The sequence below is a fragment of the Borostomias antarcticus genome, assembly GCF_949987555.1.
Source record: "Borostomias antarcticus genome assembly, chromosome: 1".
Taxonomy (NCBI): domain Eukaryota; kingdom Metazoa; phylum Chordata; class Actinopteri; order Stomiiformes; family Stomiidae; genus Borostomias; species Borostomias antarcticus.
The window spans coordinates 28,476,120-28,491,489 of record NC_140234.1 but is presented as its reverse complement, the minus strand read 5'-3'; the positions used below and the strand labels follow the sequence as shown (position 1 = coordinate 28,491,489).

Sequence of the window (15,370 nt, the reverse complement as noted above, 5' to 3'; positions counted from 1 at the left end):
TGAACATTGAGACTCATCAGTCGTCTCTCTGACCATGGTGCAGGGACAGGAAGAACTGAGGCGTCAAAATCTGAAAGTTAACGTTCTTCAGATGTTCACACATTTCTCTCCTGCTTCACAGCTACTAGGGTGCCAGTATCAGGCAGGTGAGATCTTGGTCTGTCGGAGACGATGAGCACTGGCCTGCCCTGCGATCACAAGCACAGACAGATTGTTTTCAGGTCATCAATGGCGCTAATCACTGAGCTCTGGACCAGTTTCTTTGCTTTCAAATCATTGGGTAAAACTGACTGTGTTCTTAAATCTTTCCCTTGATCCATCCAGGCTGCAACGATCACAATACTTCCCAGTTGAACTGCAAGCTATTGCAGCTGCCATCTGTAGCCACTAACAAAGATCTAATTGCTGAGAGCCTCCAACCAGCAATTTGTGCTGGAGCGTGTTTCCCAGTCTGGGCTGCTAGGGAACAGTGAATAGCCATCACTACCCTGTTCACATTCTAGCACACACACACACGCACGCACAAGAACAAACGTGCATACACACCCAAACATGTACACACATGCACACTAAACACACGCACACACACAAACAACCATGTGCATACACACACACAAACATGCACACACATGCACACTTAAACACACACACAGATTTGCATGCGTGCACACACACACACACATACACACACATATGGCGGCTGGTTTGTGCCATCTCTTACGGCACAATCCATTCCATCCCCACTGTATAGAGCGTGTCAGTGAGGTTCCACCACATTAGCATCCCATGTTAATTTCCCAGAGCCTTTCTTTGAAATCCTTATATTTCGATAATTCAGTCATGAACCCTGCTAATAATTCATCAGACGAATTGTGACCGGAAATCCTTACGATTGAAACCAAAAGTCCATATGATATCAACCTTGTTTTAAGAAAAACACGTTTTATTCGCGGTAGCATTGAGAAATACTACACTTCCCACAATCCTCAAGCAATGTTGTTACCATGGAAATGTGTACACTGTCGACAGTTGGGTGCAGGCTACTGAGTGACTGACATTTTTCATTCATTCTTGATCTAAGAACGTTAACAAGGGTTCTTCATTTAAAGGACAATGCTCGTTTTTGACAACCTGGACCTTATTTACGACATATTATAAGACGTTTGACTCACCGAGATCACTTTGGTGTAGTTCGGAGGCATGTAGAAGAAATTTAAAATCCAGCGCCAGCCAATATATCCATGTAATGGCGGTGGTCGGGGCACTTAGAATGCAGTTTCTAAAAATCTATTTTCTGCCGCGAAACGGTTGTTTTCATCAATCTGTCTTGATGAATCGCTAGTTGTGCTTACATAGAGCATAGGCCTGTTGTGTTGTTTTTCACATGCCTCTGTAATATGATCTTTAGAAACGTCTTTAGACACGAAATAGCTTCCTCACTTGCTCCAGCACGCATGCGCACAGCGTGCTGGAGCAACGATTGCGCGCTGTGCGAATGCGTGCTGGAGCAAGTGAGGAAGCTATTTCGTTTCGAAAGACGTTTCTAAAGATCATGGCATTTGAAAACCACAACAGGCCTATGCTCTATGTAAGCACAACTAGCGATTTTTTTCTTTTTTTTTTGCTAATAGTCATGTAGGTCCAACACGCTGATAGTCACATAGGTTCGACACGCTAATAGGCATGTAGGTCCGACACACTGATAGTCACGTAGGTCCAACACGCTGATAGTCACGTAGGTCCGACACGCTGATAGTCACGTAGGTCCGACACGCTGATAGTCACGTAGCTCCGACACGCTGATAGTCACGTAGCTCCGACACGCTGATAGTCACGTAGCAGTGCTCTAACCTGTGCATCTACTGTAGCTCTGCAGAGACTAACTAGCGGCGGCGACGTTCGTAACGTCATTGGTCATGGCGTTAAGAACACGTGGAAGCTAGCGACGTTCGTCACGTGTGTTTGCTCAGTTAGCAGATACATGGCACAAATCACCCCCCATACACACGAGCACTGACACATACACGCGCACACACACAAAGATGTACATACACGTGCACAGACACACACACACACACACACACACACACAAGTAATACTTCAATTATCTCAAATGTGTGAAAAGCATGATACCTTTATAACCCATACAGTCATACTCTTTTAGGTGAGGGTTTTTTCATGTTGAAATAACAACATCAATGCCTCAGCATACCGCTGCTGTCGGGTCAAAACCTCCTAACCCCATTTTGGTGATTTTATTTCTTCCCTCTCAGTTGAAAGATGGGACTACCTATGCCTCCCAGCCCTGGGACCAATTACTGTAAATGTATTTTAAACAGATATGTAAGTTTATGTTCAAAAACAGAAATTGGAATGTTCTTTTCAATATTCTGAAATTTTCCATTTTGTAAATACAGGGTTTTGAACAATTATGTACTCCTGGAAGATGATTCCCCGTTGTGTCTTTTGATTATCATCCTAAAATATCCACAACAAAAGGAGTTTGTTCTGTCAGAAAGTGGCGAGGGAACGTCTCCTCCTCCCTCAGTACAAACAGACGCCCTTTTTTTAATCATCACTATCAAAGCAGACAAGCAGACAGCAAAAAGCCGAGTTTTCCCAGCTCCGGGACAGAACGAGGCAGTGTTTGAGGATCACACTCAAACCTCTGCCTAAAGCCTGTGGGGAGATGCAGAGATTTTTCACCCTGCCAATTATATTGCTGTTTGCATGTCTGCTTCCCTCGCCTGAGTGTTCGCTCGCTCCCCTCTGTGCTTGGGCGTGATGAACGAAGCGCCAGGCACTGAGACCCTCCAGGAATGCTCTTTCTTTGTCATGTAACGCAGGCAAGCAGAGTTGTTTACCTGTAATGTGAGCAGCCATATTTGCATTTGACATGGCGGGTCACACAGTACAGGTAAGTCTTTGACGAAGACAATGGTAACCGGCGCACGACGCCTGGTGGGGTGACTTAGAACTATGGCCGCCTCCGCAGGAGAGGCGACCAGGTAATTGGCAGCAGTTAAATATTTCATTGAGCCAGAGCAGCACACAGACTGTACCACGAACTGTGTGTGTATTGATTCTTTTCTTTTTTTTTGGAAGGAATACATTATTTATGTAATGAAATAGATGGATTAGAGTGCCAGGCTCCACAGGTGAGCCGCGTCTCCGTGTTGGCAGTGCAAGCGTTGGGCTGCAGATCCTCGCCTGGCAGGACCCCAACACAATCACACTAGACATGTGTAAGGAGAGGACTTTGAGAGATGGTTGTGGAATTTTTATTGAACATAGACAAGCTGAGGCCTTGGCACTAGGCCCTTCAGTCTGATAAGTGAGAGAGTCGTAGGCGTGGCGTGGCGCGGAGTAGCTCTCCTCGGGCGGCTGTGGCTCAGGATGTAGAGCGGGCTGTCCAATGATCGGAGGGTCGGCGGTTCGAATCCCGGCTCCCCCTGTCAACATGATGAAGTGTCATTGGGCAAGACACTGGACCCCAAATTGCTCCTAATGAGCAGGCTAGCACTTTGCATGGCATTGCATTGACGTGTGAATGGGTGAATGAGAGGCACATATATTATATATGTAACACTATATAAGTGCAGTCTCTCACACGCCTGCGCTCCTTAACCCTCCTGCTGCTCCAGGTACACCATCAAGCTGGACTCTGACGAGGTGCAGTACGGGGGTCACGGGCGGCTGGAGCACAACACCAACTTCTTCACGGAGGCCCAGCCCTTCAACGGCCGGCCCAACTCCATGATGGTAATTAACGTTTAACATTTAAAGTCGTTTAGCGGGCGCTGTCATCCGGAGCGACTTACGATAAGTCAATTTGTCTAGAGTGAGTGAACCGTGCTGTGCATCCCAGTCGTCATCAGTGAAGCCTTCCATAAGAGCAAGTGACACCAGCAGTCACAGCGCTAGAGAAAGGAAGAGACCACTTCTGAACGTTTAAGTGCCGTCGGGTAATAATGAAACACTATAGGGCAGGCATTCCCAAACTGTGAGGCACGCCTCCCCTGGGGGGGCCCAAAGAAATTCAGGGGAGGCGCGGAGGGATGATTAGAAAAAAGAAGAGAAAAAAAAAAGGAAAACCTTTTTTTTCTTTTTGAATTTTCTATGGTTTTTATGAATGAAACGTGATTTTAAGTGTCAGAAAATCTAAATAAATAATGGGAGAGATGTATACTAAATTTTTGGATAGTGCAGAGAGAGCCTCTCCCCGCAGGCATGAATGCATTATGCGAAAACGTCATAACGTTAACTAGCAACAGGTGCCACCGAGCTAACTTAGCTGTGTAACGTTATGGGCTAGCTAACGCTGCCTTGCAAAATGGACAAATTTGGGGGTTGGGGGGGGGGGGCACGGGTGTGTCACTATTTTCAGAGGGGAGGCCCACATTGATGGAGTTTGGGAACCCATGCTATAGGGTGACCGGTAGGAGTTGTGAGGGTCAGTGGAGGAGGAGCCCAGGCCTTTGGGTCTCTTGCTGGAGATGCCCTGCGTCCTCGTAGAGGCGGCGCCAGGCCGCCAGCAGAGAGGTGGAAGAACGGAGCGCTCGCGCTGGCGTTTGGAGCCGGAACGTTGTCTGCTGATTACCAGATATCACACAACTGACCATCGCAGTCTCTGTGTTGGATAATAGGCCTATTACTTTCCAAGTTAAGACTATAAGCAGATATCTCACGGTTCATCATGTTTAGATCAAGGACAGTTCATCCAGCCCGTGGTCACTTATGTCCTCTTCTGTATCAATGGCTGAGTGGCTCCCAATGACACTAAATCCAGTTGAAATCTTTTCTTATGTTGATGATTTTCAGACCAAAGCTGCATCGTCCCTGTGTGAAGTCAGGGTGTAGGGGTGTGTGAAGTCAAGCTATAGAGGTGTGTGAAGTCAGGGTGTAGGAGTGTGTGAAGCCAAGGTGTAGAGGTGTGTGAAGTCAGAGTGTAGAGGTATGTGAAGTCAGAATGTAGAGGTGTGTGAAGTCAGAGTGTAGAGGTGTGTGAAGTCTGGGTGTAGGAGTGTGTGAAGTCAGGGTGTAGAGGTGTGTGAAGTCAGAGTGTAGAGGTGTGTGAAGTCAGGGCGTAGAGGTGTGTGAAGTCTGGGTGTAGAAGTCAGAGTGTGTGAAGTCAGGGTGTAGGGGTGTGTGAAGCCAGGGTGTAGAGGTGTGTGAAGTCTGGGTGTAGGAGTGTGTGTGAAGTCAGGGTGTAGAGGTGTGTGAAGCCAGGGTGTAGGAGTGTGTGAAGCCAGGGTGTAGAGGTGTGTGAAGCCAGTTAAACCTCAGCTTCAACATAATTTAGGCACATCAGGAGGCTGTATCTGTATGTGCTCTCTAGGGGTGCACCGATTGTGAAATTCTGGGCTGATGCCAATGTTTAAAATAACAATTTCACCGATAGCTGATGCCAATGTTATTTGTTTTGTTTTGTTTTAGTTATTTATATCTCCTTTTGTAACCTCAGAAACGACATCTTCGTTCAAAATAAATAAATAACTTAACTGTTTTTACAGTCTTTCAGCCTTTCATCATACTCTCTTTGATTGAGCTGGGATTCAATCATACACATTTATGAAACAACCTTTAATACGACACAAAAGAGCAGACAACAAAGCAGAAGAAGGCGTTTGTAAATATTGTATTTGGGCTCAGAATCTTGAAATGCTCAGGTAGACTGTGTTATCCTGGGATCAGTGCAAGTCGGGCGAATATATCTACAGCACTTGCGGATAGTGCTACAAACAATGTACATTATTGATGGTGTGAGAGCTAAGCTTTTCATCTGTGTGCTTCTTAAACTTGCACAGCCTCACTGAAGGGGGAGGCTATCAGAGAGGGCTTCATCATGGAGATGGCTTAAGGCTAACATGGAATAGGTTGGTCCTGGAGAGAGAGACACAAACACCACTATGAATTTTAACTACAATGCTTTAGGACCTTCCTCGAGTTTGCTTTCATTTTTCTTTGAGTCATGTTTTTCTTTGAGTCATGTTTGTCTTTGAGTCATGTTTTTCTTTGAGTCATGTTTTTCTTTGAGTCATGTTTTTCATTGAGTCATGTTTTCCCTCTAAGGCAATAGGGTGTTTAGAAATAAGGCCAACGAGGAAGTGGTATGGATCAGCTAAGAGACGGTCCACCCAGGTGAGAACTGAGAAGATTGCGTGTGTTCGATCGGAAGGCCTCAATATTCTCCAATTTGGTCTCCATTTCAATTTGGTACGTGTGCGTGTGCACTGTACGTACGCGAACGCACTTTTAAATATGAGCACCAAGCGCCGCCAACTTGGCAACTATTTAAAAGTCAAAATTTCCTATGGTGGTAGAAAGGACTGTGGGAGCAGATGCTACGTAATCAGCGCACTCACAGTTCCTGAGAAGGGCTAACCCAGGACCAGACCCTAACCCGGCCTCTTCTTTTATTCCTTTTTCTCCCTCTTCCTCCCCTTGGGTTCCCCCTGCTCAACCAGGCGCCATCATACGTCTGGTCACCACCTCCACCCCTACAACAAAACTGCTACACCACAACTTCAAAACACCATTTTTGTTGCAGGCAACAGACCCACAACCAAGCGGGATAATCTCAGCCTACGGCAAAAACTAAAACTTACAGGACATTCTAGTACACTCAAAATCCAGTAGGGCCCCCTTCAAACCTCCCCCTCCACATACAACTCACTTTACACATAGAAAGTATATCAGCAGCCCCCATAGTCACACAAATGTACCCTTCTCCTCCTCCTCCCCCTCCTCCTCCTCCTCCTCCTCCTCCTCCTCCTCCTCCTCCTGCTCACCTGCATGACAGGTATTAATCAGAGAAGTGTCTCTGCGGGTTCTGCAGAACTGGGTCCATACCCAGAGATCATGTTTTATTTAATGACTGTTGCTTTCAAAGTTGGTGCAAACTTTTGCCCCTCCTGTCTATTTAATGGGTTTCCTCTGAGGTGAGCGATGATGGACCCTTATGTCCTCTCACAAGGAGACGCTGGTGAGATGATGAATGCACTTACAGTACTACGATGAAGCCAGCAGCGGCTGGTACAGCACACACAAAGCACTACGCTACTCTACAGACACTACAGACCCACTACGCTACTCTACAGACACTACAGACCCACTACAGTACTCTACAGACACTACAGACCCACTACAGTACTCTACAGACACTACAGACCCACTACAGTACTCTACAGACACTACAGACCCACTACAGTACTCTACAGACACTACAGACCCACTACGCTACTCTACAGACACTACAGACCCACTACAGTACTCTACAGACACTACAGACCCACTACAGTACTCTACAGACACTACAGACCCACTACAGTACTCTACAGACACTACAGACCCACTACAGTACTCTACAGACACTACAGACCCACTACAGTACTCTACAGACACTACAGACCCACTACGCTACTCTACAGACACTACAGACCCACTACGCTACTCTACAGACACTACAGACCCACTACAGTACTCTACAGACACTACAGACCCACTACGGTACTCTACAGACACTACAGACCCACTACAGTACTCTACAGACACTACAGACCCACTACGCTACTCTACAGACACTACAGACCCACTACGGTACTCTACAGACACTACAGACCCACTACAGTACTCTACAGACACTACAGACCCACTACGGTACTCTACAGACACTACAGACCCACTACGGTACTCTACAGACACTACAGACCCACTACGGTACTCTACAGACACGACTACAGACCCCTGCATTTTGCCTGTGTGTTTGTGAATTGAGTCTCACACTTTTCACAATCAATGCAAATGAATCACCTGATCCTCTGTTCGCGGGTTGAATCCGCAATGTGGTGTTTTCTGGGTGATTAATGTGCAGTTACTATAGTTACAGTAGGTTGTTGGACTCAACCATCTACACTGCATTGTCCTGTAAATGAGGATTCACACACATTTCACATGGCTTTCCATCGGTCCACATTATCTTCACATTTATATTCATTTTATATGTATCTTAACTCGTTAGCAAATTACTGAATCATTTAAATGAAACGGTTCAGTGATTCCACCCCCTGCCCCAGCCTTAGAATGGCTGAGCGTAAATGGAGAAAAGGCAAACTCCCAGAGGACCTTCTTAACTTGACTCTTAACTAACTCTTAACTGCTAAAGCTGCTTTATTCCACTCTAAAACTCTAACCTCTGCTTCCCATCCTAAAACAACTCTGAAACTTTCTCTTCACTACTCCTACTTCCTCCCTTCTCCCTGGCAATTTCGCCAACTTTTTTTGACAAAAAGGCTAACGGATATCAGATCATTTTTCTCCCATCTCACAGTCGATGCTCCGTGCACCAACCTCACCTGCCCACCCCCACCCCCCTCTTCCCTCTCTGCTCCTCCTTCCCTCTCTCCTGCCCACACCGTGACCTGGCCATCACCATTGACGACAGCACCAACTTGGACTGCGAGGAATCTGGGTGTGACCCTGGACGACCAACTGACGTTCTCGGCACATACAGTATCACATCCATTACACGCTCTACAACATCAGGGGGATTCACTCTTTCCTCACTGATGACACAGCGCAGGTGCTCATCCAGGCCCTGGTCATCTCCTACCTGGACTACTTCAACTCTCTCCTCGCTGGGGCCCCGGCGTCAGCCACTAAACCTCTGGAACTTGTCCAGAAAGCTGCTGCTCACCTGGTGTTCAACCACCCCAAGTTCTCCCACACAACTTCCCTTCTCCGTTCTCTACACCTGCTCCCTGTAGCAGCTCTCATCCAGTTTAAAACGCTGGTACTAGCCTACAGGGCAATGAATGGAACAACTCCCTCCTACCTGCAGGCCAGAGATTCGGCCCAGATTATATTGTAATGTGAGAGCTTTACAGATGCAATCTTATACCTCCTGATCGGCTCGCAGACCCATCGGGGCAGCCCGATAATATGTAGATTATTAGATTATTACATCACTCCTCTATAAGCGAGCCCAGTGGTTCGTTGCCCTCGGGGACAAGATAATATCCTGTAGTGTGTGATGAGCCATTATTATCAAATCTTGTTGTGTGTACCTGTTTGTGATTTGCGAGAAGATCTGTTAACATTCTCCTTATGTATGTGATGCAACCCGATTTTTGATTTTAAACATCCTGTAGTGTGAACCCGGCATTAGCTACTGTAGCTATTGACCCATCTTTTCCTGTTTCTTCCCCATTATCATCTGTTTATCAATCAACAAAGTCCACCCTTGTTGCTTGCTGATATGACTCTGTTCAGCACATATAGTGGGTCTCAGGAAAATTGTGCAATCGCACTTTAATTTGCTTACATAAAGCAGTGCCCCTTGAAAACTTGCGTGTTCGAAATGCCCAATTGCTAACAGTGCCTGGCACAGCGCCCTCTGGCTGAACTTCCTAGTGCCTGTTAAACATGTGCCTGTTCGGAATGGGCAGATTAATTGCAGCAAGAACCGCTCGTCCAAAACACTCAACACGTCCTTCTTTTATAGTTAGTGTTGCTCTCAGTTTACAGCGTGTGCAGCCATTTTAGTTGTGTGCTCATACTGCATGTTAGAGGAATGACTGAGGGGAGAGTTTACACAACAACTAGATCCATTACAGCTTTACTGCATGGTGGTACAAGCATTCTCCAGCCTAAATAAAAGTGTGTGTGTGTGTGTGTGTGTGTGTGTGCGCGTGCGCACGTCACCGTCTGCATGTTTGTTAGTAATGAGATGTTAATTAGAATGTCTGTCCCTGATTGCATTGCTAGCTGTTGGGCGGCTTTTTGTTCACACATCGGTTTAGAATGTGTTACTGTTGTTATTCATTGGTGGAAATGAAAGCCGTTGAGACGTCCCAGGTCAGACTCAGCGGTAGCACCACAGGTGTTGTGATAGATGACGCTCTGCGTTTCTCTACAGCATGGCTGGGCGGAGGATTACTACTGTGACTTTTTAATAAGTCAGCGATGTCTGTGCCAGTATTTGAGCAGCGAGCTGCTAGACTCCCCCGGCGCCAAGCTGATGCCAGTGGACAGCGTTCCCAGTAACGCTTCACCACTGATGCAGAGGCACGGTCAGGGAGACCAGCGGGAGACCGGCTTGTTTACAGCTCGGCCTCCCCGGGTGGGCAGCGTCACGCAGGTCTGGGGGTCTTATACTGTGCTGTACATACAGTAGCGCCCGCTCTGGGACCCTTCAGGACCTATCAGATAGAACTCTCAAGGAAAGACAATGGCAATGATGTTCTAATTCAGTTCACGTTTCACCCCCAAGAATTCCGTACTGTACACATACTGTACAAATACTGTACACAATTGGTAGATTTTGATGTTATACTGTATTTATTTAATGTTGTGTGATTGCTTATATTACTATTTACTATATACATATATAAATAAAATCAATACATACATATATTTTATATGTATATATACAGTATTTATTATTATTATCTTTATTTGTATTATTATTATTATTAATATTATTAATATTACTTTGATGCTTTGGCAAAATTGTTGTATGAATTCTCATGCCAATGAAGCCATTGAATTGAATTGAATTAATTCAAGACATAAAACTGAAGTCACGTAATGGAAAACAATTGAATTATGTGAAATAATCAATTGTATTTGATTTGCAATTTGGTCTGCAAACAGTAGTCAACATACACATCATACAAAAATGTTAAAAACAAACATATAGCATAACGCATAACGCCAAAACGCGTCGACAAGTCCCGGGAGCGCGCTGTGCGCATGCGTGCTGGAGCAAGTGGGGAAGCTATTTCGTTTCTAAAGATGTTTCTAAAGATCATATTACAGAGGCATGTGAAAAACCACAACAAGCCCTCGCTCTATGTAAGCACAACTAGCGATTCATAAAGACAGATTGATGAAAACAACCGTTTCGCGGCAGAAAATAGATTTTTTAGAAGCTGCATTCTCAGTGCCCCGTCTGCCGCCATTACATGGATATACTTGGCTCGCGCTGGATTTTAAATTTCTTCTACAGGCCTCCGAATTACACCAAAGTTATCTCGGTGAGTCAAACGTCTTATAATATGCCGTAAATTAGGTCCAGGTTGTCAAAAACGAGCATTCTCCTTTAATGGCAAATCAATCTACTATCTTTCGGTCCACCAAAGCTGCATGGTCTAAAGCCCCCTGGAAAACGACCTCCACAGAACGACCATATGTCTCACAGCACTGAGCATTGCTAGACCTGGGAAACGTGCTACTGTGTCTGAGCAGGTGATACAGCAGAGAGAGAGAGAGTACTAGCTGTTCTGTACCAGGAGTAGATGAATCCAAGGTCAGCTCCAGAGGCCTGTGAAGACGGTCCGCTGGCTCAGTTTCACCTTCTTCACCTTCGCCACATTTCCCGCGCAGCCGTTCTGTTCAGTTCCCAGACAGGCGTCTAACAGCTATTCTGAACAGTTTTTGTTTGCTACTCGGCTTTCTTGGCTTCCAGACAAAAAAAACAACAGCGAGGTGTTTATTCAACAGTACAACTGAGATTTTCCTACTCTCACTGTGATAGACTAACTTGCCTATTAGGAAAACTATGTTATATTTTCTATTCAAATAATATCATCCTCTGGCAAAATATGTTTCCACTTTTTCAAACCATGTCCATTTACTCAGACCCCCATTTACTCAGACACTATGACACAAGACACATTAGTGCTGGTGCACCAACTAGCGCCCAGAATATTTATTTATTACAAATATAACTTTATATTCCTTACAAATGCTGAAGTTGCCACAGCAGTTTAAGTTAAAATTAGTAGGATTTGCCAGTTATTTTGTCAATACAACATTCAAACTTGGCCCCTCCTCCCTGCTCCTTCCCCACTCCTCGCCCTGACTGTGGCTGCCAAGACTTAAGTCAGACAGATTTTTTATTTACATATTTAACTTATACTTTACTGGTATTTACAAATTATTTGCTTATTTTTTTATTTTTCTTGTTATTTTTTTATTTACTTCTTTCATCCTCTCCCTTTTCTTTATTTTTTATTTTCTTACTTCACTTTTTTTTGGAATATACATAATTTACTTGACATTGTGCAGTGAGGATTGGGGCTGGTTGTAAGGGGATTGGGGTGGTTCAGGGAGGGAGGGAGGGGTGGGATGGGGTGGCCCCTATGGGAGGGATAGGGTGGGTTAGAGGGGGCAAGACAGTGTCTGATATAGAACTCCTTTTAATTTTAAATCACTATTTTGTACAATGTGTAATGCAGCTATTCTATGTTTGTACACATCTGTATCATTGCTGTGCTGCAAGAGATGTTGTATGTTTCTGATTTGAGTTCAATAAAAAAAAGTAAAAAAAATAAATTAAATGTTTTCTCCAAGCATTGGCGTAGGCTACTGTAGTATATGCTGCACAAATGCAAGGCTCAGCTTATGCAGCTTACAAGTTCAAGGATGTATAGAAGGACATAATAATGTCTGATGAGAAGAACCGTCTTCAACTTAAATGAGCTAGGAGAACGAGTGAGCACATTCAGCGTAAGTTCAGTGTGTGTGTGTGTCTGTGTGTGTGTGTGTGTGTGTGTGTGTGTGTGTGTGTGTGTGTGTGTGTGCGTGTGTGTGTGTGTGTGAGTGAGAGTGAGTGAGTGAGTGAGTGAGTGTATGTCAGTCTGCAGTCTTCTCTTTTTTTAAGTGTACGGCTGCTTTGCACTTCAGATGTTAGTGCTTGTTCAATTGGAGAGATGAGGGCTGTTTGCACGGTCAGGTTTAATGTGCTGTCTGGTGCCTTGTGCATAACATGTTAAAGGATGAGGACTGGTGTCTGTCTGGTCCTATTTGCTGTTGATGGATGGTTTAACGTGATGAACACATTGGTCATACTGTAGGCCTAGTCTCGTGATGCCAGACTTTAGAGACTGACTCGTGAGTCTACTGTATCTTATTTGCAAGTTTATGATGGCGTGCCACTGCCAATCTCCCCATTTTAGTCATATATCCGTGGCATGCATCTATTCATTTTCTAAAGCCAATTGTTGACAGGGCCTTATAAGTGTGCCTAATTTGTGCCAATTATTGTCCAGTCAGTGAATGTAATGTTCCAACTTTGCGTCTCCACGATGTAACTTGCATTCAAAATACAATTTTAGGCCTACATCGGGTTGACAGGGCCTTTAAGTGCGCCCGATTATCTAGTCTGTGGATGTCTGCATTTGTAACACGCCAACTTTGCCTCTCCACGTTATAATGTAATGTGTTGCTTTCTAATAATTGTAGGCCTAGCCTACATTAGTAGGCTACATTATCTATCTATCTGAGACCAATTCGTTTAGTGTGCGACCTCAGTATAGGCTATAGGCTATGCTAACTTTGTGCAGCATTCGTGCAGCACTGACACACCCAAGTCTACTAACAAGGCCCTAGTAGGCTATACTGTATGTGTCATTATGTTAAAACTCACCTCTTTGCCACAGATGATTTCTAATTCATGTCCTTGTCATGTGTCTTAAATGTAGTTTCTAGATTATTTTGTGTCTCTGCAGTCCTCTGGGCTGATGTAACAGTTGGTTGGGGGGCGCATTATAAATAAAAATAACATAACATAACATAACATTACTGTTTAAGAATGTTTAACTAAGGTTCCTTTCTCAACATCAGGCTAATGTTGTCCCCTGTCACCCCTCTCCTGTCTCTGTCCCCCCAGGTCTACATCCCCTGCAGGACAGCCATCGTCCTGGCCAACGAGGAGATAGATTACTGTTATTAAGAGGAAGATCAGTCATGGAGCCAAGCCCAGCCAGGTTGACCCAGCCGCTTCCCCACAGAGTCAGCCACACACCACTGAAGCTTTTACTTCCCCTCAAGTACCACCTGTAACCTTAGGAATGAATGACCTTTAATCGTTAAAGTATTATATCCCAGGATGCCGAGTGCCGTCCTGGCTTCCTGGATGGTACTGTGTACAGACCACTAGAGAACCCCAGAGTCCGTCCGCTGACGGCCAGCTCGGCCTGCCTGCCTTCGCCCATCACCTGCAGCTTATTAGAAACCTTCCCAATGATTCCAGCATGAGAAGGCTTGTATTAAAATGGTTTTAGATAGTGCTATTTATATGAGAATATACATTGATGCACTTTTCACGTCATAATTTTGTATTTAAATGCCAGTAATTATTTGCCATCTACTATATGTATTTATCGTAGGTGAAAAGAGATGTTGCATTGCCATAGCTGCACTTGGAAACCAGGCTGTGGGTATTTGATCACGTTACCTCAAATTATTATTTGCACAATGAAATAAGCGCCTGGGTTTGTATGCCTCGATGGTGGGTTTGCAGTATGGTGGGTGGGGAGGGGGGGTTGATCAAAGCAGCTATTGGATTATCATTACAATCTGTATTTAGTTAGTGGTTTGCAGCTAAATAGATGAAAACACTGAATTCATATTGCTTGGCACTTTGTGAAAATACCCCCCTATTGAAATACAATCACTGTTAGAGGAGTTGTAGATATAGGAGTAGAAAACAGTGCTGACACATCCATTATCCATATTTTAAAATCAATACTTCCACTGATGACTTTTCCTCTCCTCCCTGACGAATGTGATTGGTAGTGTTTATTTTACTGAGTATTAGATGTTGAACTTGCATTACTAAGAAGAGGTTTATACTTGGATGAGGTGTGGGCGTGAGAGAAGCTCTCTGTTGGAATGGGTGTGGAGTTTTTTCTGCTAGTGCTTCTGTGGTACAATCCCAGACCAGCATCTCACATGGAGGACTGCTGAAGGTTAACTTTGCTAGGCTACTGTTCTGTCCTTCCTTGACTGTTGGCCTCAAACACAAGTCACCCTGGTCACATTGATATTAGCAGCGGGTTTGTGGTTACGTGTATTCTTGCCCGTTTTACAAAAGCAGTTATTGTTGAGTCAATAAAAAGACAAACTAATGACAGCTGTGCTTTGTAGCCTTCACTTTTTGTGCAGTTTCAAATACAGCAGCTTATACATTTTTGTTACCATTGTTACAGTGCATCCAGAAAGTACAGTACTCACACCCCTTCACTTTTTCCACATTTTGTTATGTTACAACCTTATTCCAAAATTGATTAAATTATTTTTCTTTCTCAAAAATCGACACACAATACCCCATAATGACAAAGTGAAAAACTTTTTTTTTTTTTTTTTTTTAGAAATGTTTGCATTTCAGTTGTTTTTTTGTTTTTTTAAAAGAAAGAAAGAAATATCCTTTGGCAGTGATTACAGCCTCTTTCCAGAGATGTTCAATCAGGTTCAATTCTGGGCTCTGGCTGGGCCACTCAACGACATTGACTTGTCCCAAAGCCACTCCTTCGTTGTCTTGGATGTGTTCTTAGGGTCGTTGTCCTGTTGGAAGGTAAACCTTCAC

At 44.5% G+C, this 15,370-nt stretch overlaps 1 protein-coding gene across 1 annotated transcript in view; it reads left to right on the top strand.

Annotated features, from left to right (window-relative positions):
• Positions 1-14,917, top strand: part of gbe1b (glucan (1,4-alpha-), branching enzyme 1b) — a 119,775-nt gene extending 104,858 nt beyond the window's left edge. The window contains exons 15-16 of the mRNA XM_084446998.1: positions 3,645-3,762; positions 13,673-14,917. Of these exons, the coding sequence (XP_084303124.1) occupies positions 3,645-3,762; positions 13,673-13,735 (181 nt within the window). The 3' untranslated portion in view covers positions 13,736-14,917. The remainder of the gene's footprint in view (positions 1-3,644; positions 3,763-13,672) is intronic.
• The last annotated feature ends 453 nt before the right edge of the window (positions 14,918-15,370 follow it).